This window comes from Apodemus sylvaticus, chromosome 6, assembly GCF_947179515.1.
Source record: "Apodemus sylvaticus chromosome 6, mApoSyl1.1, whole genome shotgun sequence".
Taxonomy (NCBI): Eukaryota; Metazoa; Chordata; class Mammalia; order Rodentia; family Muridae; genus Apodemus; species Apodemus sylvaticus.
Genome location: NC_067477.1, coordinates 136,641,583 through 136,669,009, shown reverse-complemented (window position 1 = coordinate 136,669,009; position 27,427 = coordinate 136,641,583). Strand labels below are relative to the sequence as shown.

At 46.1% G+C, this 27,427-nt stretch overlaps 1 protein-coding gene across 1 annotated transcript in view; it reads right to left on the bottom strand.

Annotated features, from left to right (window-relative positions):
• Ppp1r21 (protein phosphatase 1 regulatory subunit 21) overlaps positions 1-27,427 on the bottom strand; it is a 57,554-nt gene that overhangs the window by 9,128 nt on the left and 20,999 nt on the right. Inside the window, exons 8-17 of the mRNA XM_052186583.1 lie at positions 24,987-25,039; positions 24,136-24,285; positions 21,259-21,360; positions 21,083-21,171; positions 17,416-17,552; positions 14,639-14,731; positions 11,604-11,731; positions 8,214-8,366; positions 4,883-4,975; positions 2,812-3,054 (exon numbers count right to left, since the gene is read on the bottom strand). Of these exons, the coding sequence (XP_052042543.1) occupies positions 2,812-3,054; positions 4,883-4,975; positions 8,214-8,366; positions 11,604-11,731; positions 14,639-14,731; positions 17,416-17,552; positions 21,083-21,171; positions 21,259-21,360; positions 24,136-24,285; positions 24,987-25,039 (1,241 nt within the window). The remainder of the gene's footprint in view (positions 1-2,811; positions 3,055-4,882; positions 4,976-8,213; positions 8,367-11,603; positions 11,732-14,638; positions 14,732-17,415; positions 17,553-21,082; positions 21,172-21,258; positions 21,361-24,135; positions 24,286-24,986; positions 25,040-27,427) is intronic.

The following is a 27,427-nucleotide window of genomic DNA, read 5'->3' as shown; positions in this document are numbered from 1 at the left end:
GGCTTCTGCTCTGAGGCAGAACCACCACTGCCGGCGGTTCTAACAAAATGCTGACTCACCCAACATATTATCCAGGAAGCACAAGAGGATGATGACTCTGACCCTGTTATATCATTTCCAAAGCAGTAGCCAGAGATAGCTCTATAGAGACCACAAATCTATAAACGTGCTGAACAAAAAACACAACTAAACACTGTATAAAAACTCAAAAGGACCACTACCTTTGTAGAGATATGTGTGGTCGTTTGAATATGCTTGATCCAGAGAGTTGCACTATTAGGAGTGTGGCCTTGTTAGAGGAAGTGTGTCATTGTGGGCGTGGGCTTTAAGACCCTCATCCTAGCTGCCTGGAAGCTAGTCTTCTCCTGCCTGTCTTTGGGTGAAGATGTAGAACTCTCAGCTCCTCCTGCACCATGCCTTCCTGGACACTGCCATACGCCCACCTTCACAATAATGGACGGAGCCTCTGAACCTGTAAGCCAGCCCCAATTAAATGCTGTCCTTATAAGAGTTACCTTGGTCATGGTGTCTGTTCATGGCAGTGACCCTAAGGCAGACGGTTTCTGTGTAAAACCATGGCAGGCATGGACTCAGGGCAAGCCTCCTGGCCTAGGTAGCCTAGTGCCTGGCTTACAAGTGTGCCACTATGGCCAGCTTTCAAGAGTATTACTACAGGGCTGAGTGGTATGAACTAATGCAGTTCCACCCATCTAGCCTCAAGAGTCTTCCATAAGAATTTTTGGTTATAGAAGAGCTGCAATTTCCTCCTTATTGAAGCAAGAGTAGCAATTTCTGTTTCTCTTTAAGTTAAAAACTGCTTAGATTGATCATTTTATTTTGTGTAATCAAATATAATATTTGGTGAAATAAAATGCAAAGCTGTGTCCATGCCCATTCACTTCTCCCAGTCCTTACTCTCGGGCCTGGAAACACAGTACCATAGAGAGACCTGCAAAGGAACGGCCTACAAATGGAAGGGAGGCTATGAAATACATTCTTTCCATTTTTCTCATTTTTAAAGATTTATTTATTTAATCTGTGTATATGAGTTCACTGCTGCTGTCTTCAGACACTCCAGAGGAGGGCATTGGATCCCAGAGCAGAGTGAGCGGGGTGAGCACGTGCGGCTAGAAAGGCAGGTACCCAAGGACCTGAGTGCCCGAGGAACGGTCCGCACCCTACAGACAGCAAGAGGCCACGTAAGCACAGGAGCTAGAGGGTGGGCGGGAAAGCAGAGCTGGCCGTGTGACCTGCAGGGGAGAGGCCTTAGAGAGGTGATGCCCAGGATCCGAAGACGAGGCTGATGTGCACACACTACCACTTGGATGCAGTGCTGCCCATGCACTCTCGTTTCTGCTGTCTATAGTCATGGGAAGCACTCTACCCTCGCCTTCCCCTTCTGTGCATACGCTTCTGAACAATCTAGAAGAGCGCGCCTGGGCAGCAAGGTGGCTCATGGACAACATCGCCTGGCACCAGCCTGATGACCTGAGCGATTCTGAGTCCTACATAGGAGACAGTGAGAACCTCCTCTGTCCCCCCCCACGCACACACACACACACACACACGTGCACGCATGCACACGCACACACATACACGCACACACACACGCACATGCATGCACACACACACATGCATTCACGCACGCACGCACGCATGCACGGGTGCTGCACTGGACATAGGCAGGCCTGACACAGCAGGGCAGTGGTGGCCTTGGTGAGCCAACTGCGGCTGAGCCGAGCAGCTGAAGAAGCCGTGCTGCCTCTGGAAGGGCCCGCTCTGATTTCTCTTGTTCCTGACGTTCCTTTTTTTAAAAAAAAAAAAATAATGAGCAGACTGTAGTAACTAGAGAACTTTATAAAATAATTGTGAACTCTTCAGTGTCATAAGAGATGTTTTGTTTCCTTCTAAATCAGAGTTAAAAAAGAAGGCAGGGAGCACAAGGCTGTGAGACTGTCTGCCCCAGAGATCCCTGACAGAAAAGGCTGAGCCTGAGAACTCCGTTACACGTGCATTCTGGGCTTTGCACTTTCTAGGATATACTATGAAATTCTTCTAAAGCAACGTTAGTGGACATTCTTGAAAAGTTAAGTATTCGTGGGATTGAAAGTAATATAGTACTCACCAGCAAGTACAGGGCCCTGGGTTCAGTCCTCAGTGTAAAGAAGAAGGGAGTGGGCATAGAAAATTATTAAAAGACCAAAAACAAGGAAACTAGAAAGTTAGGTACTTGGTCCTTGTCTGGAAGCACAGCTCCATCTCAGAGCTATTCTCAAGGAGAAGCAGAAGCGCCCTGACCTGACTTTACTGCATCTTCTAGAGATGTAGCTGGCCACAAGGACATCTGGCGAAACCTCATGGAATCTAACGGAGTTGCTCTCTGAAGGAGACAAGCTGCCTCTACTGAAAGCAATAGAAACTGATATGTAATTCAGATGGGCTAGTTTATGTCTCTCTAAATTCACACGTGATGGAGCAGGAGGAGGCTCTTGGGAGACAGCCTGCCTCCTGGATATCCACAAAACAGAGGCCAGGCTGCTCACTCACTACTTATGCATGTGACAACATGGAGCAGAAGGACAGTCAACAGTGACCCGACAGTACACCTCGGTGAACCCGGAAGTACACCCCAGTGAACCCGGAAGTGCGCCTTAGACACACACCTACCTGCTCTTTGGCCTTCCCAGCCTCCTGCTATTCATAAGCCACCCAGTTTCTGCTGTTTTGTTGTAGGGATGGGAATGAAGTAGGCTGGGTCTTTATCAATTACCGATGAAATGAGTCGCCACGAGGGTGCAGGAAGGCACTCACCAGACTGGTGCTCTGCATGGGCTCTGCCGGGACCTTGGCTGCAGCCTCCTCCTGGCTGGAAGCCATGGGCACAGTGGCACTCTCCTGGGCTAGCCCAAGCAGCTGGGCACTGCTGCCGCCCCTCAGCCTGTCTGCAATTCGTTGGTTTTCTTTCTCCAGCTTGATTTTGGCTAACTGTGCTTCTAACATCCAATGTTCTTTTTCCTGCTCCAGCTTAGAAATCTTTTCCAAACTCTGCTGAACCTTAAAAAGCAACAGAGTTTACAGAATGATGGAGACAAAATGTAGTGGAGCAAAGACTCCACCAAATGGGAGCCATTGAAACAGCACTGAAGAAGAACACTGCCCAGAGGGATGGACACCAAGAACAACCCTAAACTCAAAACCTGAACCAAGTACTTAAAAGGCTGTATCCATCAACGGATGTCGTGGGAAGATGGCGTAGCCGGGAAGTGTGCGTCTGGGTTATTGGCTCAGAACTTATGTTAACAGGCTGGACATGCACACGTACAACCCAGCTCCGGGCAGTGGAGAGAGGCAGCCCACATGGTAAGTTCCAGAGCAGTGGCAGAGCTCTCTTGGAAAAAAAAAGGTGGGGATTGCCTGAGGAACAGCAATGGCTCGAGCCTCCTCCGGCCTCCCTGGGTCTGCACACAGACAGGAAAAGGGAGTTCAAAGCTGAAGGTGGTTATGAAAATCATCCAACACAGGCATATTCCATAGAACATGTGAAGAATCCTTCATGGACAGACATGTGCTTCGGTGATACTCAAGTCTTATATATTCTTCCTAAAATTCAAGAAAAATACACCAAAGCAGAAAAAAAAAAAAAAAAAAAAAACGAGCAAAAATGAAAACAAAGAGCCAGAAGCACTAGAATATACCACAGTCACACAGGCCCTGCTTGTCACCAGGCGGGAAGGAGGCACAGCCTCTCGCTGTGCTAAAACCAAAGCACAAAGGCAGGAGTCTGGGACACGTGGACTTCCTCTCCCGAGTGATGAACGCAGGTCAGGCCTGAGGGCGAGCATACGCGCTGCACAGCATGGCTGCATTTACAACGGCTCCATGCTGGCCACCAACAAAACAAGTCTACAGAAATGAAGTTTTTAAAAAGCCAACCTGTGGTGTTAGGATGTAAGACAAGACGCAATGGCAATTACAGGGACCTGCAGAAGGTCTGTGGAGGCCTTGAGTTGTTCCTGAGTCTTACCTTACACTGTGACACAGACTCCGCCACACCCCACCCCGACACACACTCTTTAGAACTTTAGGTTCTGGTTACAGTAGTGAGGCTACTTGTAAAAACTGTGGCATGCATTAGTGATCTGGATACTTTTCTATATTGTGGTTTTAATTTTTTTAAAGTAATTTTTGTGGGGGCAGGGTGGAGAGATGGCTCAGCAGTTAATAGCACTGGCAGCTCTTGCACAGTACCTGAGGTAGTTCCCAGAACCCACATCAGGTGCCCACAGAGGCAAGAAGAGTGCATCAGATCCCCCTGCCACAGGGGAGCTGGGGATCAGACCAGTGTCCTCTGGAAAGGAGCCCGTGAACCAGGGCAGTACTGTGGAAAAGCAGCCAGTGTTCTGAATTACTGTGCCATTTCCCAGTCCTGTAAGGAATATTCCCCCAAATTACAAATAAGTCAGACACTAAAGTAATTTAAATAAATATCTGACAAAAATCTAAATTGATCAGTTTATACCAATTTCTAAAAGAAATAGTGCTTTCCAAGCCATCTACGGCCCCAATTCAACTGACTGGAAAAGGAAAAGTTCTACTCATATAAAGAAAATAACCTGATGAGCACCGCCCCCCTTGCCCTGCCTCAGTTCTCTGACGTCCATCTGGTGTGTACCACTAAGCACCAACTATGACATCAACTGAGGCAAGAAGCCCTCGGTGTCGGTGAGTATTGCCTCTGGTCAAACAGCAGTCTTACATGCCACAGGTGGAGATCCAACTACTGGGGCCATCTGTCCCTTACTGCTCCATCTGTCTTTAAACCTCCCACAGGATTGAACATCTCTGCCTTTTACCAGACCCTAGGGTGTTCCCAGTGCCATACCTGCTGTGCAAGGCCTTCCCGACTCTCTGTAGAGCTGAGAAGAACCCGGCGGTTGGCCACAGCTTCCCCATAAGGCACAGACTCTGCGAGGGGCTGGGAAGAAAGCACTGTAGTCATTAGAGGTCCCACACACAAAATAAGAACGCCAAGTGGCACGTGATCATAAACCAAGATGGCTGCCAACGCAATGATTCCCTTTATTTCAAGTCAAAGGAAAATAAGACACTTGTCATGACAATTGCACACCTCTCCAGCTCTAACTCCACGCTCTTGTATCAAAACACAGGCGGTGACAGGGTGACAGGAAATGCAGAGCAGACAGGGCCCAGGGGCCTCTGCTGTGTGACAAATGCTGCACTCAGCTCTGTGAGGAAAGGAAGGCCTGACAGAGAGTAAGGTGCTTCTCTCTCATGGTGGTCATGACAGATCAGAGATGAAACACTTGAAGTTGGATGAGGAAAACTATTTGAAGAAAGCACAGCTCGTGTTTCTATAACCTTGGGAAGGGGCCTTGACTAAGAACAACCACCATGGAAGAAAAAGATCTACTGGAGGAGAAAGAGAGAGACAAAGAAAAAGAAAAAAAGAAAGAAATGAAGAACAGGAAAAGACCTGTTGCATGAGAAATAACATAAGGATCAAAACTGTAGAATGTTGACCATCTTGGTTGGTGAAGGCTTGGTGTCAGGCCTGACAACCTGTTCCAGCCAAGGGACCCCATGGTGCAGAAAGGACACCTTCGAGAGTCTACATGCATACATGGTTCCTGTGTGCTGCTCCTGTCACTCAAAACACATACAACCAAAAAGTTCTATTCTAAAAGTACTATACCAAAATAGTAGAGAATATTTTCTACATAAACATGATTAAAATTCTTAATATAGGCTATCCAGGAGGTATTGCGATGGATATGACCTAGATATACTACATAAATGTAAGACATTGTGAACAAGTAAATTTTAAATATTCTTTAAAATTCTTAATATATAGGGAACTATTTCAATTTTAGCTAGGAATATTTATTTTAAAAAAGACTTAAACAGAACAAAGGTAACCGTGAAAAGCTAGCCTACCTCACTAGTCAGCAGAGACATGCACATTGAAACAGTAAGGAACTACTCTCGGAGGCAGATGACACCAAGCTAATGCGTGATAGGTGACAGTCATGAGGTGCAGTCTGGAGCACTTGAGGTTGCAGAAGTAGAAAAAATGAAACATTTGTAATTTTTCTAACTACAGTAAGAATCCGTGACGATCACATAAAAAACGCAGGTACATTGCTTTACGCCCAATGTCACCATTCATGTGACTCTCCCATATTAAGACTGTCGACACGCAAAAACCTGACTGAACACATATGCTCATGTGCGCACAGAGACTATAAGACCTAAATGTATATCCTGTTTGAATATACTGTTAGAAGTTTACCCTCCTGGCGCAGTGTGTACACATATTCCACACGTATAGCATCTATGCAGGATATAAACTGTTACAGTGTCGGGAGGCATGTGCGCTGTCCTCGCCTGATGGCCACTGTTCTACTGACTCCCTAGTACTTCAGTCTAGGAATCAGCCAGGCTTTAAGCATTCCGCTGCTGGTGGGTGTGTAGCTTTTGCCTGGCTTTCACCCTTGTATGCAGTGCTTCAGAGAGTATAGTTTGTGTTTTAGGGTTTCAACTACAAAACACATATAAACATTCTTAAAGTACAACATTCCAGGTGATTAGCCCTAATTTCAGCTTCAGTTCAGGGGTAATCATAATTACCAGCTTGATATGTGTGTCTGGACCCTTGGCACATTTATAAGCACCTCTATAGATCTATGCATGCTGTGCAGAACTCCTTGTTGTTGTTTTCTTAAAGCTCAGTTTCACCGTACAATTTGCTCTTCACATTCAGAATGTTTAGGGATCTGTCACTGCATGTGGTGCCCACTGCACCCCTGTTTGAACACTGCACCCCTGTTTGAATACTGCACCCCTGTTTGAACACTGCACCCCTGTTTGAACATTGCACCCCTGTTTGAACATTGCACCCCTGTTTGAACACTGCACCCCTGTTTGTTTGAACACTGCATCCCTGTTTGTTTGAATACTGCATCCCTGTTTGAACACTGCACCCGTTTGAACACTGCACCCCTGTTTGAATACTGCACCCCTGTTTGAACACTGCACCCCTGTTTGAACACTGTATCCCTGTTTGAACACTGCATCCCTGTTTGTTTGAACACTGCATCCCTGTTTGTTTGAACACTGCACCCCTGTTTGAACACTGCACCCCTGTTTGAACACTGCATCCCTGTTTGAACACTGCACCCCTGTTTGAACACTGCATCCCTGTTTGAACACTGCATCCCTGTTTGAACACTGCACCCCTGTTTGAACACTGCACCCGTTTGAACACTGCACCCCTGTTTGAACACTGCACCTGTTTGAACACTGCACCCCTGTTTGAACACTGCATCCCTGTTTGAACACTGCACCCCTGTTTGAACACTGCATCCCTGTTTGAACACTGCACCCCTGTTTGAACACTGCATCCCTGTTTGAACACTGCACCCCTGTTTGAACACTGCATCCCTGTTTGAACACTGCACCCCTGTTTGAACACTGCACCCCTGTTTGAACACTGCACCCCTGTTTGAACACTGCACCCCTGTTTGAACACTGCATCCCTGTTTGAATACTGCACCCCTGTTTGAACACTGCACCCATTTGAACACTGCACCCCTGTTTGAACACTGCACCCCTGTTTGAACACTGCATCCCTGTTTGAACACTGCACCCGTTTGAACACTGCACCCCTGTTTGAACACTGCACCCCTGTTTGAACACTGCATCCCTGTTTGAACACTGCACCCCTGTTTGAACACTGCACCCCTGTTTGAACACTGCACCCCTGTTTGAACACTGCACCCCTGTTTGTTCGAACACTGCATAGTTTTACAATATGGATGTTCCATGGTTCATTTAAACGTCTTCAGATTGATGAGCACTGAGAGTCACAGTCTTGTAAATGTCTTCCAGGCACAGGTGTAGACCGCTGTCGAGCTGAATGTTTAAACTACCTAGTTTGCATGCTTTACAGTTCTCATGCCATCTCTCCTCTGAAGGACATCCCTGGCCATATACAAGGCTACCTGGTACCCTAGAGTTGTCTAACTGACCCCTTTATGACTGATTCTCCCAAAGAAAATTGCTGACTGAAAGTCTGTGAATGCAACGTTCCCAAAGAAAAACAAAAAGACATGCATGCTGTGGTGGACCACCCCACCACAAGACCAGTAAGGGTAAAGGAAGCACATAAACGACTGTGGCAGCTTCTCACAAACCTTTCTCAAAGACTTCATATAGGCAGCAGCTTTTTTCTTGTACTGTAGCATGCATTCCGCTGAAAGGGGACTAATGAATCCACTGGCTGTCTTGGGTCCATAGCTCAGAGAAGCAATGAAGTAGTCCACGTTGTTGCTGAAGAAAGATGCAATCTAAACAGAATGACACGAAAGCATTGTTTTCCAACAGCTTTGCAGTGGTGTGAATGAGAATGGTCCATGGGCTTCTATGTTTGAATGTTAGGTTCTTGGTTCATGGAACTGTTTGGGAAGGATTAGGAGGTGTGGTCCTGTTAGAGAAGGTGTGGACTTATTAGAGAAGGAGTGTCACTAGGGGTGGGCTTTGAGGTTTCAAATGCCCGTACCAGGCCCCGGCTCTGTCTACCTACAACTTTCAGATGTGCATTCTCGGCTCTTGCTCCAGCTCCACACCTGCCTGCCCACCCGACACGCCTCATGGCCTCACCCTCTCAACTGTAAGCAGGCCCCATTTCAACGCTGCCTTTCATACATTTCCATAGTGTTTCATCACAGCAATTCAACTACAAGCTCTCGGAGCATTTTGAATGAAATGAAATTGCAACACCTGCCCCAAAGCCTGCACTCATTTGAGACCTTCATGATGTGTGAAAAGAAGCCCGTGTAAACACAGACTTCAGACATGCCCTGCTCTTTACAGTTTCTGTCCCTCCTCAAAGCCAAGACTGATACAGAGTTAGAATGTAGGTGACTAGCTAACACTCTGTTTTTGAACTCAGTATGTAGCTCTGGCTAGCTTAGAACTGACCACATAGATCAGGCTAGCCTTGAATTCACAGAGATCCGCCTGCCTAAGATTAAAGGCATGTGGCATGCTCAGCTGAAGGTGTTTTTCACAAACTATAACTTCTGTAATGATCTTAAAGTATCTATGTTTAGGCTTTTTAATGTTAACTTTGAATATCTCATATTCCAACAGAATAGATATGACATAGGCTCTTAAATTCATAATCACTACCTAAACTTAGTACTGAACAATCTTAACTTATTATTTATAAACAGAACAGAAAATAAGACTAAGCACTCTGTAGATTGTCATTGGTAGACTTAGCATTTGTTCAATCTATATAATAGTTACAATGATCCACAATGACAATTTTGCTGAGCTATGATTTTGAATTCTACAGTGCTACATGGAATGGAAAAACAAAGAAAATGACTGGCTAAATGTCCTAGCTACAAAAAAGAAGTTCTGCGGGCTGGAGAGATGGCTAGTGGTTAAGAGCACTGACTGCTCTTCCAGAGGTCCTGAGTTCAATTCCCAGCAACCACATGGTGGCTCACAACCATCTGTAATGGGACCTGACGCCCTCTTCTGGTGTGTCTGAAGTTAGCTACAATATACTCATATTCATAAAAATAAATAAATCTTTTAAAAAAAAAGTTCTGCATATACTAACTGGTGTTCTATCTTGTAAATATGAGTCAGTGTTTGTGAGTGTTCAATCTTGGTAAATACTGCCCAAAACTAAGCAACCACACTCCAGTAGTCTACACGTTTTACTTTTTATCAGTCTTTTACGGCATCAAATAAAACTGCATGTTAGGTTCTACAGGACCCATGTGAGTGAGCACTCTGTGGCAGTTGATGGTGCTTGGGAGGATGTGTGTGTGTGTCTTGCTGGAGGAAGCAGGACACCGGGAGACGGGCCTCATGGTAACAGCCCTTCCCGTTCCGAGGGCTCTCTCTGCTTCCTGACTGCAAATGCATTGTCACCAGCTCCAATATGCTTCACAGCCACGGATCCGCCACGCTTTCCCCGACACTGCAGATCTGTCACCTCCAAGGAAAAGCCAAATACAACAACAGACATTCCAACATGGACACAGGAAAGACCTGAGGCCCCAAGTCTACACAAAGAAACACAGGCACCTAAGGGATGTCGAGTCCTCAGAGAAGAGCACACCAGTTAGTGATCCAAGACCAGACAGTCAGCCCTGAACACACACATACGAGGAACATAGACTGAGTGTTGTGGGAATCTTTCTGGAATAAACACCCTTACACTGATGAAAATGGAGGAGACAAGATGCCAGCAGCAGATTGAAGCCAAGACAGCTCCCAAAAGGCTTCAATCCCAAGTCCTGTTCCCATTCTCAGTTTCTGCTCAAACACCAGAAAGTAGGGCAGTGTTAATGTGTATGGCCTTCAGCAGGCTGCTAAGGGCCACACCCACTGTTCCAGCTGTTCCTCAAGGCCATTCTGTCCCCGAGAGCCAGTGAGGTCATGCTCAGAAAACAGACAGTGAAGGAGTGCTTAGGGTAAATCACCAATAAACCACTATCAATGTCTCATGATTGGTCTTTTCTTCCTTACTATACTTCATTAGGGGAGTGTGTGTGTATGTGTGTGTGTGTGTGTGTGCGCGCACGTGCGTGCGCGCATATGCATATACACACACGCTTATATAACAATTAATGAAAAATGAGGTCATGAATTTGAAAGATAGCCGAGTGTGGTATATGGGAGGGTTTAGAGGGAAGAAAGGGGAAAGAGAAATGACTTAATTATATCAAAATATCCAAAATAAAAGCAATAATTAAAAAATGAATCTCTCCTCCCTTTAATTGTTTCTTGCAAGGCATTTGGTCACAGATAAGGAAACTAGCACAGGCTCTGTCCAACAAAATCAGTACTTCAGAGCTAGGAAGATGGTGACTGCATTTGCTGCCAAGCGGCCAAGCTCAGTCCCAACTCCAGGGTCCACAGGGCAGAAGGAAAGACTAACTCCCACAGTTGTACTCCCACCTGTGCCTGGGCACAGGAAATAAAAATAATATACAGATGTTGTTGTATTACAAATGAGTAATAATATATTACTCAAAAATATGGGCTACAGATGTGTGTGTGTTCGCACATTTTTATTTGTGTGTGACATGTGAGCCAGAAGAGAATTGTTTAAGAGGAGGGAGGAGACCAGTGGGAAGGGAAGGGAAAGGAGATAAGGGGGCCACGGGGTAGAATATAACAAAGCACAGTGACAGATATGTAAGAAATAGTATCATGAAACCCACTGTTTTATATATGAAATTAAAACACTGAAAACTCCTTTGGTTTTGAAAAACAATGAGTGACCTGCTCATCCAGCACAGGGCCATGGTCACTGCCACAGTGTCTCTCAGTCAAGACGAGGCTCAGTGAGGAAAGCTGAGAGGGGATGGGCAAGACAAAGACACATAAGACTCTGTCTTAAAAAAGGAAAGGTTGGCGGGTCCACCCGGAGGCAGAGGGTGTGCCCACGGGCGCGCGCGCCTTACAATCCACCGTCCTTTGATCTATCCGGTTTCCCTGCCTTTTTTAAGGGGCACATGGAGAGCTGGCTTCAGCTGGGATAAGCTGGACACACTCACCTTGCCCGCTCCGTTTGTTAACGCCACTGCTGAGGACAAGATGCAGTCATTAGTCGTGACCAGCTTCTGTGTCGCTGTTGGAAGTTCATGCTCTATGGAAGCCTTCTGACTATAGTGTTTGGAAATATCTATAAGAAATGATGAAATGAGAACATTTCTATTCACACACAAGCTGCATGCAGCTAACCAGCCTGATTGATTCTCACAGCTAGCCTTCCAGATTTATTAAGTGCATTTGAAAACAATGGCCTCAAGAATCAAGACTGTGCTGTATCAGCTGATCACAAAGTGAATAGGAGGTGGTGTGTGTGTGTGTGTGTGTGTGCAGAAATGCACACATCTATGTGAGTATATGCACATATGCATGCACAGGTGCCTGAGGAGGCCAGAAGAGGGTACTGGAGTCTTGGAAGCTAGTGTTACAAGCACAGATGCCATCTGGCGAGGGTTCTTGGATTGCAACCCTGGTGCTAATGATTAGGCATCAAGAACTCTTAGCCACTGAACCGTCTCCAGCCCCTGTATGTAACTTCTAATACACTTTCCTGTTCAGAAAAAAGTTACAGAGACTTTCTATATCCCTAAGTAAGTTTTCCTTGCTACATAAGTTACGTTTTGTTTTATTTTTCTTTCAGTAGCAAGGCTCACAACTAGGGCCCCATGTGTTCTGGCACGTGCTCTGACCTCTGCAGCTAGAATGTCCATTTTTACACCATGGTGTGACTATTCTAGTTGACACTATAAAGAACCAGCAGGCTGGCACATGACTATTATGTTCCATATTTGTTTAAATAAACGGCTCACACATGCCAATGCATGTATGTAGGAATCAGGTGACACCTACAGTAGTCCTCTATCTCTCCCACAGCAGGGACTCTAGGAATCAATCAGTCTCAGGGGCTCCAGCCTTCCCGGAGTCCCCTTGCAGCCTTGGTTTCAATTTAATCCCACAGAAAGCACATCTGGTGACTCCCCCTGCTTTCCTTCACTAATACCCCACCAACTACCTACCCGGGCATCCTCCTGACACCCAAATTAGAGCAATCATTTATTACTGTTCAGGGCAAAGGAGAAGGGTAGAGGGCTACAATGAAGGTTCTCTTAAAACCCAAGATTCTGCCAGGCACTGTGGTGCAGGCCTGAAATTCCATATTTAGAGACTGAGGCTACTTTGAAACTGGCCTAGGCTATAGGGTAAGACCCTGACCAAATAAAACAAAGTGCCTACAAGACAACAGAGAGACACTTCTGCTAACGCCAGTTAATACACTCTGTATTTGCACCACACAACAGTCTTCTGAGGTAGACAAGCAGATAGACTGAAACTGTTGCCTAGCAACAAGGCCCCATAATCACGTCCCTGGACTCTTTCTGTTTCCCACCTTTCTCTTCTTTTGCTATATTCATTTTCAAGAGTAGAAACAAGCTTGAAAATGTCATAATGGAACCCATTATTTCCTCACTAAACTGAAAAAGAAAAGTAAATAAGAGGAGAAGAAACAGCACCAGGGCCAAGGAGCCCGGCTCTCCACTGCCCCAAGCAAGAGAAGGAACACGCTCTGTCCTAGACAACTCAGCAGTCTCGACTTCGAAAATGTGCAAACTAAAGTGTGTTAACGGCTTCAAAGCATTTTAGGCTCCTTAGGATGTAACTGATGAATTAAAATATCAATATACATAAAGATATTGTGTCATGCCAATCTTGAGGGGGACACTAATTATATCCCTCCTACACATTATACAAAATACTTTTACATCAAAAAACAAATTATTTCCAATAAACTAAACACTATCAAGAGTGCGGTGAACCATCCAGGAAGTTAAGCTAGTTGCGCAGTCCTGCAAACAGCTCCTTCCTCTTTCCCCTTCCCCGCAGTTTCAGAAGGGAAAGGGAGAGGGGACAGGGCATCTGGAAACAACACAGCTACAAATTGATTAGTACTAACAATCACTCAAGAAGCACAAGAAGAGCCTTAAAAGATGCTCCTCAACCTCTTGGCAATTACATTCTTTTGGGGGGACTCAAGGGGAGCAATACAGGGTTTCTCTGCAGGGCTCTAGATGTCCGGGAACTCATTCTATGGACCAGGCTGGAGTTGAACTCAGAGATCCACCGAGTCTGTCCCGAGTGCAGGAATTAATCTGTGCCACCACTCCTCAGCAGCCACGGAACCAAATGAAAATTGGACAGGCCCTTAAAACAGACATTTATTATTCAGTCATTTGCCTATTTATTTATTGACACAGGGTCTATCTATGTGTGCCAGGCTGGCCTAGAACTCAGAGACCATCCTTCCTGTCCCTACCCCTCAACACTGGAACTAAAGGACTGTGTCGCTCCACCTGAGATTTTTATTTCTTAACTGTTATAGCCATCAAGACTGAAGCCGGCATTTTAGATTCCAAAGCATGAGCTTGGGATGCAGCTCAGTGTAGACACTTACTGCCACCCTGAAGGTCCTGGACTCAATCCCCAGCACTGGGCATCAAGAAAAAGGATGCCAGAGAAATGCTGGGCATGGGGCATGGCACCCCTGCAGCCCCAGCGTTCTAGAGCAGAGGAAGGAGGATCACGAGCTTCAGCTATCTAGAGAGTTCTAAGTAGCTAAGACTCCATAGTGAGGCTGTCTTAAAAAGACAGATGAATATTCTCAGGGGCACTAGGATTCCATTTCTAGAGACACAATTTGGTTTCCTTAATTCCTGCATGCTTGAGTTCTAACGAGTATAACAAATTTTGCTGAATGCCACTAAATATCATGTCCGGTGTGGCCCAACCCACAGTCCATGCTAAATCAGCACAGTGTGCTTCTTGTGAAGCGCTGTGCACAGTTCTGCTCTTTGGGACTGTGTTTACTTTCAGAAGTGCAGCAGATGGGAGGGCAGAGGGCTGGAGCTGGCACTTCCACACACGCCAAATGCGGCTGCTGAGCCTTTTTCTGGGTCTGTAACCCTTGGCAGTGTCTGTTTAAGCAAATGCAAGCGATCTGAAGAGTGAAGGTTTTCACAGACTTGGGTTCCAGTTCAAGGCTCACCTTTCATGACATCATGGAATCCGTGCAGAGCAGCACCAACATTTGTAAAGACGGAAGCGTAGTTTGTTCGAAGGAGTCCATCTGGCTCTGTACCTAGAAAAAAAAAAAAACCAATCACAAGCCCATAAGCATTTCCCTGAGAGGCTGACAGTGTATGCACACATGGGTATACACATGTAACACTGTACTCATACACACAATAAACAAAGAAAAGAAAATCAATAACAACTACAGGAATAGCACAAGTCCGTCATAAGTGAGCCGAGTCTCTCCCCCACTAGCTCAATGCAACAGAAATCCCAACAGACACAGTCCAGTACAGACGTCTCTCTCCTGCCTCGGAGACAGGGCTGGATTTCTCCTCCTTCTCCCAGCCACTGGCTGATGAGGTGAGGTCCCGATCAGGTATAGCCAAGAAGTAGGGAGACACCCTTCCTCATCTCCTCTCCCACCTCTGACACGAGGCTCTACCTTGACCAAGCGCTGCTGAGAATATAGTGGCCCTTGTCACCCCCAGCAAGCCAAAAAGACCTGTGATACAACTGTCCCCAACACTTCAACTGTGGCTCTGAGATTGAGCTCTAGAAAAAAGCAGCAGGGAAGTTATCTCACCTGGGATACGTGAAGTTCTCAAGCCTAAGGCTCTCACTCAATAAACTGGTGAAGGCACAAAAGAAACTGGCCAATTTACTGAACCAGACTATCAGCAAGTGAAATATACCGTCCTCTAGCAGTCAAAAATCATGGACACTAACCTCAATATATATATTGATATATATTGGTTTTTCTAGACAGGGTTTCTCTGTATAGCCCTGGCTGTCCTGGAACTCACTCAGTAGACCAGGCTGGCCTTGAACTCAGAAATCCACCTGCCTCTGCCTCCCAGAGTGCTGGGATTACAGGTGTGCGCCACTACCACCTGGCGACCTCAAAAATTCTACCAGCTAGTTATATATGTTAACTCTAAAGAAGCCTGTATTTAATGCAATTGTCCTATACGTGAAACATGCCCCAAAGCCTTCAGAAAAGCCCAGAGCAACTACCCAGCAACCAGAGGAGCTTAATCCAGGGTCTAATTAGAGAAGGAGAGAGTGGAGAGTCTATCAAAGCACTCACCACCACCATGACTGTGCATGCCCATGCTCAGGCCCATGAGCAGCAGCTGGAGTGCATAAGTCCCAGGCTCCAAAAACTACACTGCTTAAAGAAATGCCAAGTTCATGGATCTGAAGACCTAAGAAGGCATATTCTTAGTATATTTCCTGGGGCTACTATAACAAAGTACACAAACGAGAAAGTTACATTATAGATACCCACAAGCTGATGCTGCAATTCATACAAAGGGGTCCTGAACAATCAACACACTCTTGACAAAGAAGAAAGTAGGAGGGTTCACACTTCCTCATCTCAAAACTTACTACAAAGCAACAGTCATCAGAATGGTGTGTGACTGCACAGGAGACACGTAGATTCAGGATCGGTACAGGAAGTCCAGGAGTAAACTCACACATGTATGGTCAACTGACTTTCCATGACGGTACAGGGCCCTTTGCCACAAAGAACTGTCCTCTCGACAAATGGACCTGAGATGCTGGGCAGCCACGTGAGAAGGAGGAGCCAGAGCCTCACTTTTCCCCACACGCCCAAATTAACTCAAAATGGATCAAAGACCTAAGTGTGACAGTAAAAACTGTAAAGCCCTCAGAGGAAAGCATACCCTCATAACTTTGGACTTGAAAAGGGGTTTTTACATATGAAAAAAGCAGGACCCCTGACAACAGAAAGAAATATCAGTAAGCAGAAAACGGAGCGTCATCACATTTAAAGAACGCTGCAACAAAGTGAAAAACAACCCCGAAGTAGAAGAAACCCAGCGGCTCACATCTCCAACAAGGGAACCAAGGGCTGTGGGATTTATAAAGAACTGCTATACCTCAACGATAAGGGAAACAACCGAGCTCAACTTAAAATGAAGAAGAGATCCAAAAGATGTTTCACCAAAGAAATAAGAAAGCATCTGGCAAGCTGGCCAGCAGGGAAGGGCAAGTCAAGCCACAGCGATGACAGCGACGAGCCAGCCACTTCAGAGACGTCAGGATGGCCAAGACCAAAGTCCGATACTAGCAACTGTTAGTGCGGACATGGGAAAGTAACTCTCACACATTGCTGGCAGGAGGAAAATGGTCTCAGTAACTCCTCAGACAGTTCAATACAGTCACCATCTGATCTAGCAGGTCTGCTCCTCGGAACAGGTGGGTGTCACCAGACCCAGAGTATGAACAGGTAAACCTACATAAATCTTACGTTAATATCTATAGCATCATTGTTAATAGTCAAGCAATCCCAATTTTTTGATAATGTACATGTACTATTTGGTACGTTTAAACAATAGAATAGTATTCTGCAATGAAGAGGTATGCGGCTATCTGACTCAGCTTCCTGGGTTCTAAAACCACAGATGTACCACCAGCCTCAGCTACAACCACAGTGTTCTTAAAAACATCATTGAAAGCCAGGTGGTGGTGGCGCATGCCTGTATTCCCAGCACTCTGAGAGGCAGAGGCAGTCGGATTTCTGAGTTCGAGGCCAGCCTGGTCTACAGAGTGAGTTCCAGGATAGCCAGAGCTACACAGAGAAACCCTGTCTCGAAAAACCAAAATCCAAAAATAACCCCCCCCCCCCAAAAAAAACCATCATTGAAACTGAAGTCCTCAGTATTTTTCTCTAATTAGGCCAAAGGGAAACAATCCACTCCAGCAGAGCTGAGTCTCACTTACTTGGCAAGGCTAGGAGAGCGACATAGGTCTGCAGCTTCTCAAACACGGCCGTCATTCTCTTCATGTCCCGGGACAGCTCCAGGTTCCTGGCTCTTAATGCAGGTGTGCAAAGGGAAGATTCACATTCTTCTTCTAGACTAGGAACAGCAGGGTTTCAAAGGTGAGGGAGCATCCGATGACTTTCTCTTCTTGTCTTTTTGATATGGGGTTTCTCTGTGTAGCACTGGATATCCTGAAACTTGCTCTGTAGACCAGGCTGGCCTGAATCTCAGAGATCTGCCTGACTCTGCCTCCAGATTAAAGGTGTGTGCCACTATGCCTGGCTTCCTTTTTTCTTTTATAAAAATACATTCTGTGTAAATGTTGAGAGAGAGAGAGAGAGAGAGAGAGAGAGAGAGAGAGAGAGAGAGGGAGAGATGCACACATACACACAATTTTTTATTTATTTTAAATGCTTTGCCTGCATGTGTGCTGTGTACCCCTTGTGTGTCTGGTTCATGAAGAGGCCAGAGGAGGTTAACAGCCCTGGAACTGGTGAGCTACCATGTGGAAGCTGGAAATCACACCCAGGTGCTCTAGAAGAACAGAATGTGCTCTTAATCACCGAGCCACATCCCCAGCATGAAAGTAATGGATTGTTAAGTATTAAAATTATTTTTTAACAGAGTTATTTATGTGAGTGCACACAGCACAGTCACAATATGGCAGTCAGAGGCCACCTGCAGGAAGGGTTCTCCCCTTCCATCATGTGAGTCCAACAGCCGAGCAGCACAGGTCGTTCCCTACTGAGCCACCCTGGGACTGTATGACCGTGGTAAAATCGACATGTTTCACTCGGTTCCTCACCATGATCTCTCACAGGACTTTGAGAGTCTAACAGTTCCAAGAAACAAAAGCAAAACTGTCCCATTTCCCTATGGATTTGGACGAACACTGGTAGGAAAAGAGTGTAAGACAAAACAAGAGAAAGCGTGAAGGAGGACCAGGCCACTTCTGTGCAGCTGACACCCGGGGCACAACTGCTCTGTGAACTACGTTGGAGATCAACGAAGTACACAGGGCTGGACGCTCCACGTCTGGAGAGGGGCGGGGCTGGACGCTCCACGTCTGGAGAGGGGCGTGGGGACATGGGTGTCTGCCTTGCTTTTTTTTTTCTGCTCTATGTAAGTGAGTTGGTTTGTTCCGTAATAAATACATAGAACCTTTGCTAAGGGAAAACCTTAAATTATTTATAGAAGACATTTCCTTTAACTGAATTCCTAAAGAGAATTAATTAAACAAAAACTGGTATTGCTGCTACTATATGCTCACATTTAAATGTCCCTAATATTATCAAAAATATATTTTACCATTTTCAACTTTAAGTGGGAACTTTAACTATAAATTTCTTTAAATGTAGATTCTTAATGATGTTTATTTAACAATGTATAGTAATCAAGTAAAAAGGTTCATACAAAACTAGAAAACATGCAGAGCATGCTGTGTGCCTACAATCCCACCATCAGGGGCAGAACGGTGAGCTTCAGGGGCAGCCTGGGCCATGCAGCCAAACTCTGTTCCCCATCCTCAAAACTACAAAAACTCAAAACTACAAAAACTCAAAACTACAAAAAAAAAAAAAAAAGTGAACATGGAGACAAGATTCTATCTCCTCCCTTCCTGGTCCCTTGTCATCTGCTTTATTCAATTCTGCTCCCACCGTGGTTATTTAAAAAGAGTTGGGCCAGCAAGATAGTGCAGCAGGTAAGGGCATTTGCCATCAAGAGAGAGAGGACTTAGCAAGTGCTTTAAAATAAAACCATAAAAAGCCAGATGGGTACACCTTTAATCCCAGCAGAGGCAGAGGCAGGCCGGGTGCTGTGAGGCTGCTGGTCTGTACGATACAGTGAGATCCAGGCTGGCCAAGGCTACATAGTGAGACTGCCTTAGATAGATAGATAGATAGATAGATAGATAGATAGATAGATAGATAGATAGGTAGGTAGCATAAAAATGCATAGCAATAGAGATGATAGATAATTAGACAGACAGACAAATATAAAATGCATAGTCAGAGAGAAAGAGAAAGAGAGAGAGAGAGAGAGAGAGAGAGAGAGAGAGAGAGATCATAAAAATGTATAGCCATGTGAAATAACAAATACCTCTGTGACAAGGTCTTTGCTCTGCAGCACACTAACTTAGAATGTACAATCCCCCTGCCCATTTCCCATAGGGTGGCACTCAGGGTGTACACTGCCAGACTGACTTTGCAGTACTTCTGAAACGCCATCTTCTCAAAGAAGCCACACCAGTACTGTCTATTCTGTTTTAAAGACTTTTTCTTTAAGTCTTTTTTAAAAAGATTAATTTATCCACATATTTTATATATATGAGTGCTCTGTTTTTACATTCACCAAAAAGAGGGAATCAAATGTATTGCAGATGGTAGTGAGCCACCAAGTGGTTGCTGGGAAATGAACTCAGGACCTCTGGAAGAGCAGCCAAGTGTACTTAACTGCTGAGCCATCTCTCTAGCCCGTCTTACAGTGTTTAAATCTTCTCATATGTATAAACTTTAGCATTTGCTTACCCAAATACCTGGATAGCTTAGAATTCAGAAATAAGATGTCACATAAAATGTATTAATTCTTAAAAACAAAACTCTACTTTTTCAAGAAACTTTTTTGTCCCATTGTATTATTCCTTAATTAAAAAAAACAATAAAGGTTTAAGTGAAACAGAAAGCTTTGTAGTTTTAGATCAAATATCAAAGCATTAAAACTTGCCAGGTGGGCCGGGTGGGCCTTAATCCCACCACTCAGAAAGCTGAGGCAGGTGGATCTCAATAAACTCATGGCCAGGCTAGTCTACAGTGCAAACATCAGACAGTCAAGACTACATAATAAGATCTTGCCTCCAAGCAAACAGACAAAAAATATTAAAAGTTACAATAATTTTATCAAGTATCCAGTACAGTTTTATGCCTTTCTAGAACATTTAGGGTAGAATATTAAAGGACCTAGGTCCAGAGCAGATAAAGACTTGACTTTATAATTTAAATAAGCCAACAATAATAACAATAAAAAGATATCATTTCAGAAATACCTAAGAATTAAGATTGAAATGCAGATATTAAATATTCTAATTCCCATCTAGACATAAACAACAAAGGAATAGCCAGGCGGTGGTGGTGCACTCCTGTAATCCCAGCACTCTGGGATGCAGAGGCAGGCGGATTTCTAAGTTTGAGGCCAGCCTGGTCTACAGGCTGGACAGAGTGAGTTCCAGGACAGCCAGGGCTATACAGAGAAACCCTGTCTTGAAAAACCCAAATCCAAAAAACCAAACAAAAACAAAAACAAAAAAAACAAAAACAAAAAAAACAAATAATAAATTTGTTATTTATTATTTGAATAAATAAAATAATAAAAACCCAAAGCCAAGATTTTTCTTCCAAAAAATGTGCTATTCCCAATTATTGAAACCACTGCTTATGACCTTATGCGATGTTAACATCGACAGACTAGAAAGCAGCTGAGTCCACAGCTGACTGACTGACTGACTGACTGACCGACTATTCAGACTAGAAGCAAAAGGTCCAGGCAGATGCACAGTGCCCTCTTACTAGTGTATTAACTCCAGGGCAAGTCAGGTCCCCAAGCTCCCTGGTCTCTAGGGGAATGAATACCTTTTTAACTGATAAGGAAGGATCTTCCTCAGGAAGCGTACATAGGAAGTTAGATGATCTGAAAACATTTTCAATTTCACAGTTGTCTCCTGGATAAAAAAGTAATTTTACAATTAAAAGTGTTAAGGGCCAATAAGAGCTCCCATTTTCTGTTGTAAAAGAAGGAGGGAAATTACCAGGACAGTCACAGTATCCTCTGTAATGCTCTCAAACAAATGCAGCATTCCTTCCTCAAGGGGGCGGACATAAGATGCGTTTTCATGAAGGTATTGGGAGAACTGGAAGAGAGAGAGAAGCATTTGAATGATTTCCCTGGAAGATAAGCATTGCATAGACTAGAGTGTGCTCACTCACTTCTGGAAGCCCCTCTAAAGCCCCAGATAATGTTCCGTGGCCCTCATCCCAGTCCGAACCAAGGACACTCGAGAGGGATGCCGGATGAGCCTCCAGGCATTTGTAGAAACAGGAGGAGACACAGCACAGCACAGCACAGCACAGCACAGCACAGCACAGCACAGCACAGCACAGCACAGCACAGCACAGTACAGCACAGAGGACCAGCATCCCTGAGAAGAGGGCTGCTCAGCAGGGCCCCGGTGAGGAAAACAAGAAACTCTCTGTTATGGACCTCAGTGTTCAAAACAAACCCGCCTGTGGCTTTTCATTTTACTCTATAACTCAATAACAAAATAACTCAATAATAAAATAAAATACTCTATAACTCAAGGTTAACAAATGCCAGGCCAGGACTGAATCAAGATGAGCTAAAACGTTTATTATCATCACTGATATCAGTATGCAAACACAGCCCAGTAGCATATGGTGTATACTTAGCATTTGGGAGGCTCTGGGTTAAATCCAGACATGGGGAGGGGGCATCCACCATATTTTAGACAATTCAGAAACAAAGGGGTTTCACTTACTAAATGTCTCAGCTGTCCACACATGTTTGAGCTCCTGCTTATAGACATACACTACTGTCCTGTCTTCTCCAACACTCAGGTGGCCCGGGGGAACTGCACGGTAGTCCTGTGCTGGACAGCTCAAGCACACTGGAGTCCATTGCCCACATATGTATGCTCTGAGTTCTCCCCTACTTTACAACTCTAGAAATGAGTTTACACATTTTGGCCATCTTTTAGCAAACCTTCAATATTATAGACTTTCTAGGAAAATCAGAGGGGCTTTCACAGGCTAAACAACAGAAGACGAAATGCATGAATTCTTCATAATAATGAGGTGTTCTGCACAAATGTGATTACAGAAGTTATTCTACTGAAGTAGACTTGTGGGATGAGAAGTGGCAAAGCAGCGCTGAGACACAAGGATGGTAATGGCTAACTTCCACCCAGGGCTCACTACGTACCAGCCACTGAGTACTTCATTTACCTCACATGGATCTGGGAAATGGGCATGCCCCTCTCCCATTTTAAAGACGAGGAAACCCACACAGAGGGATTTAAGTAAAGCTCCAAGGTTGACACAACATGACAGCCAGAGCGAGAACCCAAGAAGTCCGTCTTCAGGGTCCAGGTCTTTCTAAATTAGTAAACATTTGGGGTATCTGCAGACATGAGTATATCCAACCCCTAGAAGTACTACACTATGCGTATACACGCTCTCAGTCTCTGTCTCTCTGTCTCTCTTTCTCACGCTGCTCACAGGTCACAAGTCAGGCCCACACAGCCTGCAGCAAGTTCCTTGGCTTCCCCTGTGTGAGCCAGCCTCAGTGACACCCATGTATTCCTGTCTTTGAGCACTTCCTACTCATCCTGTCCCAGGGTAAGTCAGTGTGACTGACATTACAACAGGAATGCCAATGGGGCTAGACAAGGGTCCCAAAAGACTATGGCTTCCACATCTTTTGAAGTAAACTCCCTAAGGTGTTGTGTCATAAGAACATCAAACACCCTCCAGAGAAGGGCACATGAGGAACAGGTTTCAAGCCTCCCTCTAGCACTAACTGGCCAGGCTTGGGAATAAATGTCAGCCTCCTGAGGTAAGTCCCCTAGCCTGTGCCACCTTCAGTGACTACAGACCCAGTGACAGGGACGTTGGGAGCCCCACACTCCTTAGTCAGCCGAGGACACAGCCAATGTCTGCTGAAACTACTAAGTCCAGGGAGTCTTCCTGTCCACTCAGATAAACGATGTCATCAGCATTCTAGGTTTTTAGTTAAATAATCTCTTGCAGACATCCTCCTTATATCCTTTATAGAATTACCTGGGTAGTTGGGTAGACTCTTTTGGGCAAAAGAAAGCACAGGGACTAGGAAAGTAGCAGGCCAACCTCTTCTCCCCTCAGGTCAGCCGCACCGACCCTGAAGAGCCGCCACACTCACTGGCTATGCCCTGTCCCACTAGACACCTCGGCAGAAGGAAAGAGAGCAGGCAGAGTACAGGGGCTGCCCGGCCCAATGACATGGGACAGAAACGAGCCAGCCAATCAGCCCTCCCCCCAATACAACGGAAATGTCCACTGTGCCAACGCTGTCAAAAGGCTGCACAGGCCTCAGTAAGAGAAGGTCTCTGCCTTAGCCCACCCTCCGGGCCTCCAGGAAAGCTCTGCTAGCCTTCATCCCATTCCTCCCCTCCAGGGACTTCACGTTCCAGTCAGAAGTTCAGTCAGCATCTCGTACAAGCCCAACCCACCATGCTTTCCTGCCCCACGTTCCCACCACACAGCTTCTTCTGGGAGTTGAAACAAACAAAGAAACAACAATCACTACCTCTCTTCCTCTCTTTGCCCTTCAAATCCTGCTCAGCCTCCAAGGCTCTCAGATGAGAGCAGCACATGCCCCCTGGCCCACGGGCTCCCACTCGCTGACCACACTGCATACCGGCCACTCGCTCCCTCACTCAATCGGTGTGTCCCTTGATGGCTCACTCGGCAGTTTCCTAATAACTCCTCTAGCAATAATTTTGTAACACCCTGCATTTGCCATACTCTGTTCTCACAAAGACTGTGACTTCTGATTTCTTCCTCGTCTCCCAAAATACCCAGAAAGAATTCCCTATTTGTCCAGGGCAACAAAAGGCATTGTGAATATTTACCTTCTGATTCAATGGTGATATAGCGTCTATGGCAGAGTCAACAGGGAAAATCTGAATCCTCTGTTCGGTATAGGTGTGAAAGTTCAGGAGAGCCGGTACGAGATCCTGAACAAAAGCCAGGGCCTGCCCAGCTATATCTCGAATCTTCAGCTTTAAAATGCAAAGCACACATGGTCAGACAGTTGTTTTAAAGCACTTGAACCCCAGTGATACCACACAGGTCTACGTCCACTTGCTCCCACTTGGATATCAGCACCCTCCTGTCCAAGTTAACTCAGGAAGCCTACCACCCTAAACAAAATCCTGGCTCGAAAATGAAGACATCCCATAATTCAATTCTAATATGACAAAATGAAAAAAATATTTTAAAAATTGGTAGTACTACCATGTTGGCACATGCTTTTAATGCCAGCACCTGGGAGGCAGAGGCAGGGTGATCTCTGAGTTCAAGGCCAGCCTGGTCTACAGACTAAGCTCCAAGCCAGCCAGAGATATGCAGTGAGATACTGTTTCAATAAAGTAAAATGGTCGGTAAAGGTAAAGATAAAGGTAAAGGTAAAGGTAAAGGTGCTTGCGGCCAGCGCTGCCAACTCTGCAGAGTCCAGAACACAGTAAGAGGAGAAAACAAACTCCTACAAGTTGTCCTCGGGCCTCTGCATGTGAGCTTTCTCCACAATAACATAAAAAAAAAATTAAAACTTTTTAAATTCAGTAGCATCTGAACTCAATAAAAGCAATTCACACAATTTAAAGCAATGAGTGAGCGTATCATGTGAGCTGGCGCATGCAACAGACTTAGTGGACGCTGTGTGCACCGTGAGACCAAACACACACCCCCACTCCTTCCTTACCTGGTGTCGCCTATTGTGCAGGGGAACGTTGAGAGCGTTGTACAGACTATACTCTACAAAACAAAAGGGGCATTAGAGCACATCTCAGTCTCCACAAGAGGAGCAACTGCCAGTCAGCTCCCTCAGAACCCATAATGGCAGCACGGGGTGGTGAGGGGGGGAGGGGATATGTACAGGGAACGTGGTCTCTCAGGAAGCAGTAACTGTTTCCTTCTTTAACTCCTGCAGCTCTTGCAGCCTCGAGATTCCTTACAGGGCCTGTGATGGCATCAGCCATTCTACTAGAACCTGTCCAGACTGCCACACTGACCTCCAAACATAGTTTCCCTGACAGAGTCACATTTTCAAATCCACCTCAGCCTGATGCTGCTGGTCCCAGCACCTTGAGTCTCTGTCCCGGATGGTCCAGTGTCCTCCAGTCTCTTCCTGTGCAGGCGGCCACCTGTCAGGCATTGCCCAGCACCAGGCAGCACAGTGCTTGCGGCTGGCTGTTCCTGTGGCCCTTCACCACCTCTCAGCATGTAGGTCACTCAGCCAGACACCAGCCATTCTCAAAGTCCCTTGCTTTGTTCCTCAGAACCCCTGCCTTCTGTCAGTCCCCTGGAGCCTTGCTTCTTGTCCCTCTGATGCTGGCCTATCACTTCAAATATGCCCTTTGTTAATAACACCAGAGGCAGGTCTGCTGCATCCGTCACATTTCTTCGGGGGGCTTCAAGTGTGTCAGGAAATCAGTGTCCTCCCTACTGTCGGTTGGGACCAAGCCAAAGTGAAAGGAATTTTAAAAAAGAAAGTATCTGTGTATGTGAGCGTGATTATATATATCAAACATGTGCAGGTGTCCCACAAGGCCAGATGAGGGGCGCAGACTCTCCAGAGCTGCTGCTTGCCTGAGGTGGGTGCTGAGAGGCAAACTCAGGTCTTCTGCAAGAGAAGCGCATGCGCTTGATTGTGCTTGATTGTTAAGCTGTATCTCCAGCCCAATGGAGATGCTCTTCAACTCCCTGCCCCTACATCAGAGCCTGAATCTACAGCTCAGCTAGTCCTCTTCCTGGGCTCTATAGAACAGCTCCTCCTGGCTGACTGTGAGACCTAGGACATCTCTTCCTCTTCGCTCTGTTCCTCTCCCTCTCCTCCCCTCTGAGACAGGGTCTCTCTGTGGATCCCAGGCTAGTCTCAAACCTGTGCTCTCAGGGTCTCAGCCTCCCCATGCTGGTGTGCAGGAGGCATGCAGCACAAGCCCAGCCGCCCTCCTTTACCCTTCCCATAGCTGATCCCTGCTACCCTCGCCCTTTTCTCTACCCCCACTGGCTAGATAAGCATCGCTTTGTCAGTCCCTAACACCATCTACCTCTGAGTCCTTGTGCTAGCAGCTGAGGGGACATGGAAGTCCTTCCCTCAGACATTACTAGTCCTCTCAGAGTCAACAGCTGCAGTCAACAGGCTCAGCTGCCTTTCCACAGTCACTGTCTCTGCCTGCCCCACAGCCAGGCGCAGCAGTGACCATCTCCGGCTGGAAACACTCCCTTCATGAAAATCCTCACTGTTTCTCTGCCTCAGCCCCTCACTCACCAAGGGCCCTGCCTCGGCTCCTCACTGTGTGTCCTTGTTGTCCAGGCCCACACAGTGCTTAGCAGGGCCAGCAGGGCCAGCATCCTTCTCTCCTGAGCTATGTGAAATGGTCAACAAAAGCAAACCTTTGCATCAACCAAGGCCAAGGAGCACCTCACTATTCATCTCCTGCAATAGCTCAGACCATAGACATCTCCTAGAGGCCGGGGCATCAAAGGTGCTACTGACATTTTATAGTGCCATTGTGGGGGAAGGCACATTCTGGTGAGATCCCATGCTGAAAATGACATCACTGAAAAAGTGTTCTTCAGAGGGATATGGGGACCGTAGCCCCCACCTGTCTCTGCTTCCCTGTCGCCCTTTTGTGTGCCACCATCACGATGCTCTGCCTTAACACAGGCCCCAAATCAGCATATCTGAACCACAGACGGACACCCCTGACGCTGTGAGCCCAAATAAACCTTCCCTCTTTTTGACTGACAACTTCAAGTAGTTTTGTCGAAACAGAAAGCTGCCCATCTGCCTTTTCTTTCTGTCTACCGTAGTAACGCCTTCTCCTTGTACTGCCCCTCCCTCTCCCGTGCCTCCCCTACCACCAGTCTGCTCTTTCCTCTTCCACAAGATCCCCACACCTCCCTGCTCACCCAGGTCCACATTTCCATGTCAGCACCAGGGGCTAAGATCAGCTCTCCCCTCTCCCGCTCCATGCTCCACATTAACCATATGGGTACATAAATCCCAGGACAATGCCTCACTCAAACAGCTCTCCTTGTACGTAAGCCCTAAGTCCTTACCCTAAACCTGCCCGGCCGCTGTCCCGCACACGCCCTGGCCCGAGCCTCCTGCCGCAGTTAACCACTGTTCCTGAGACG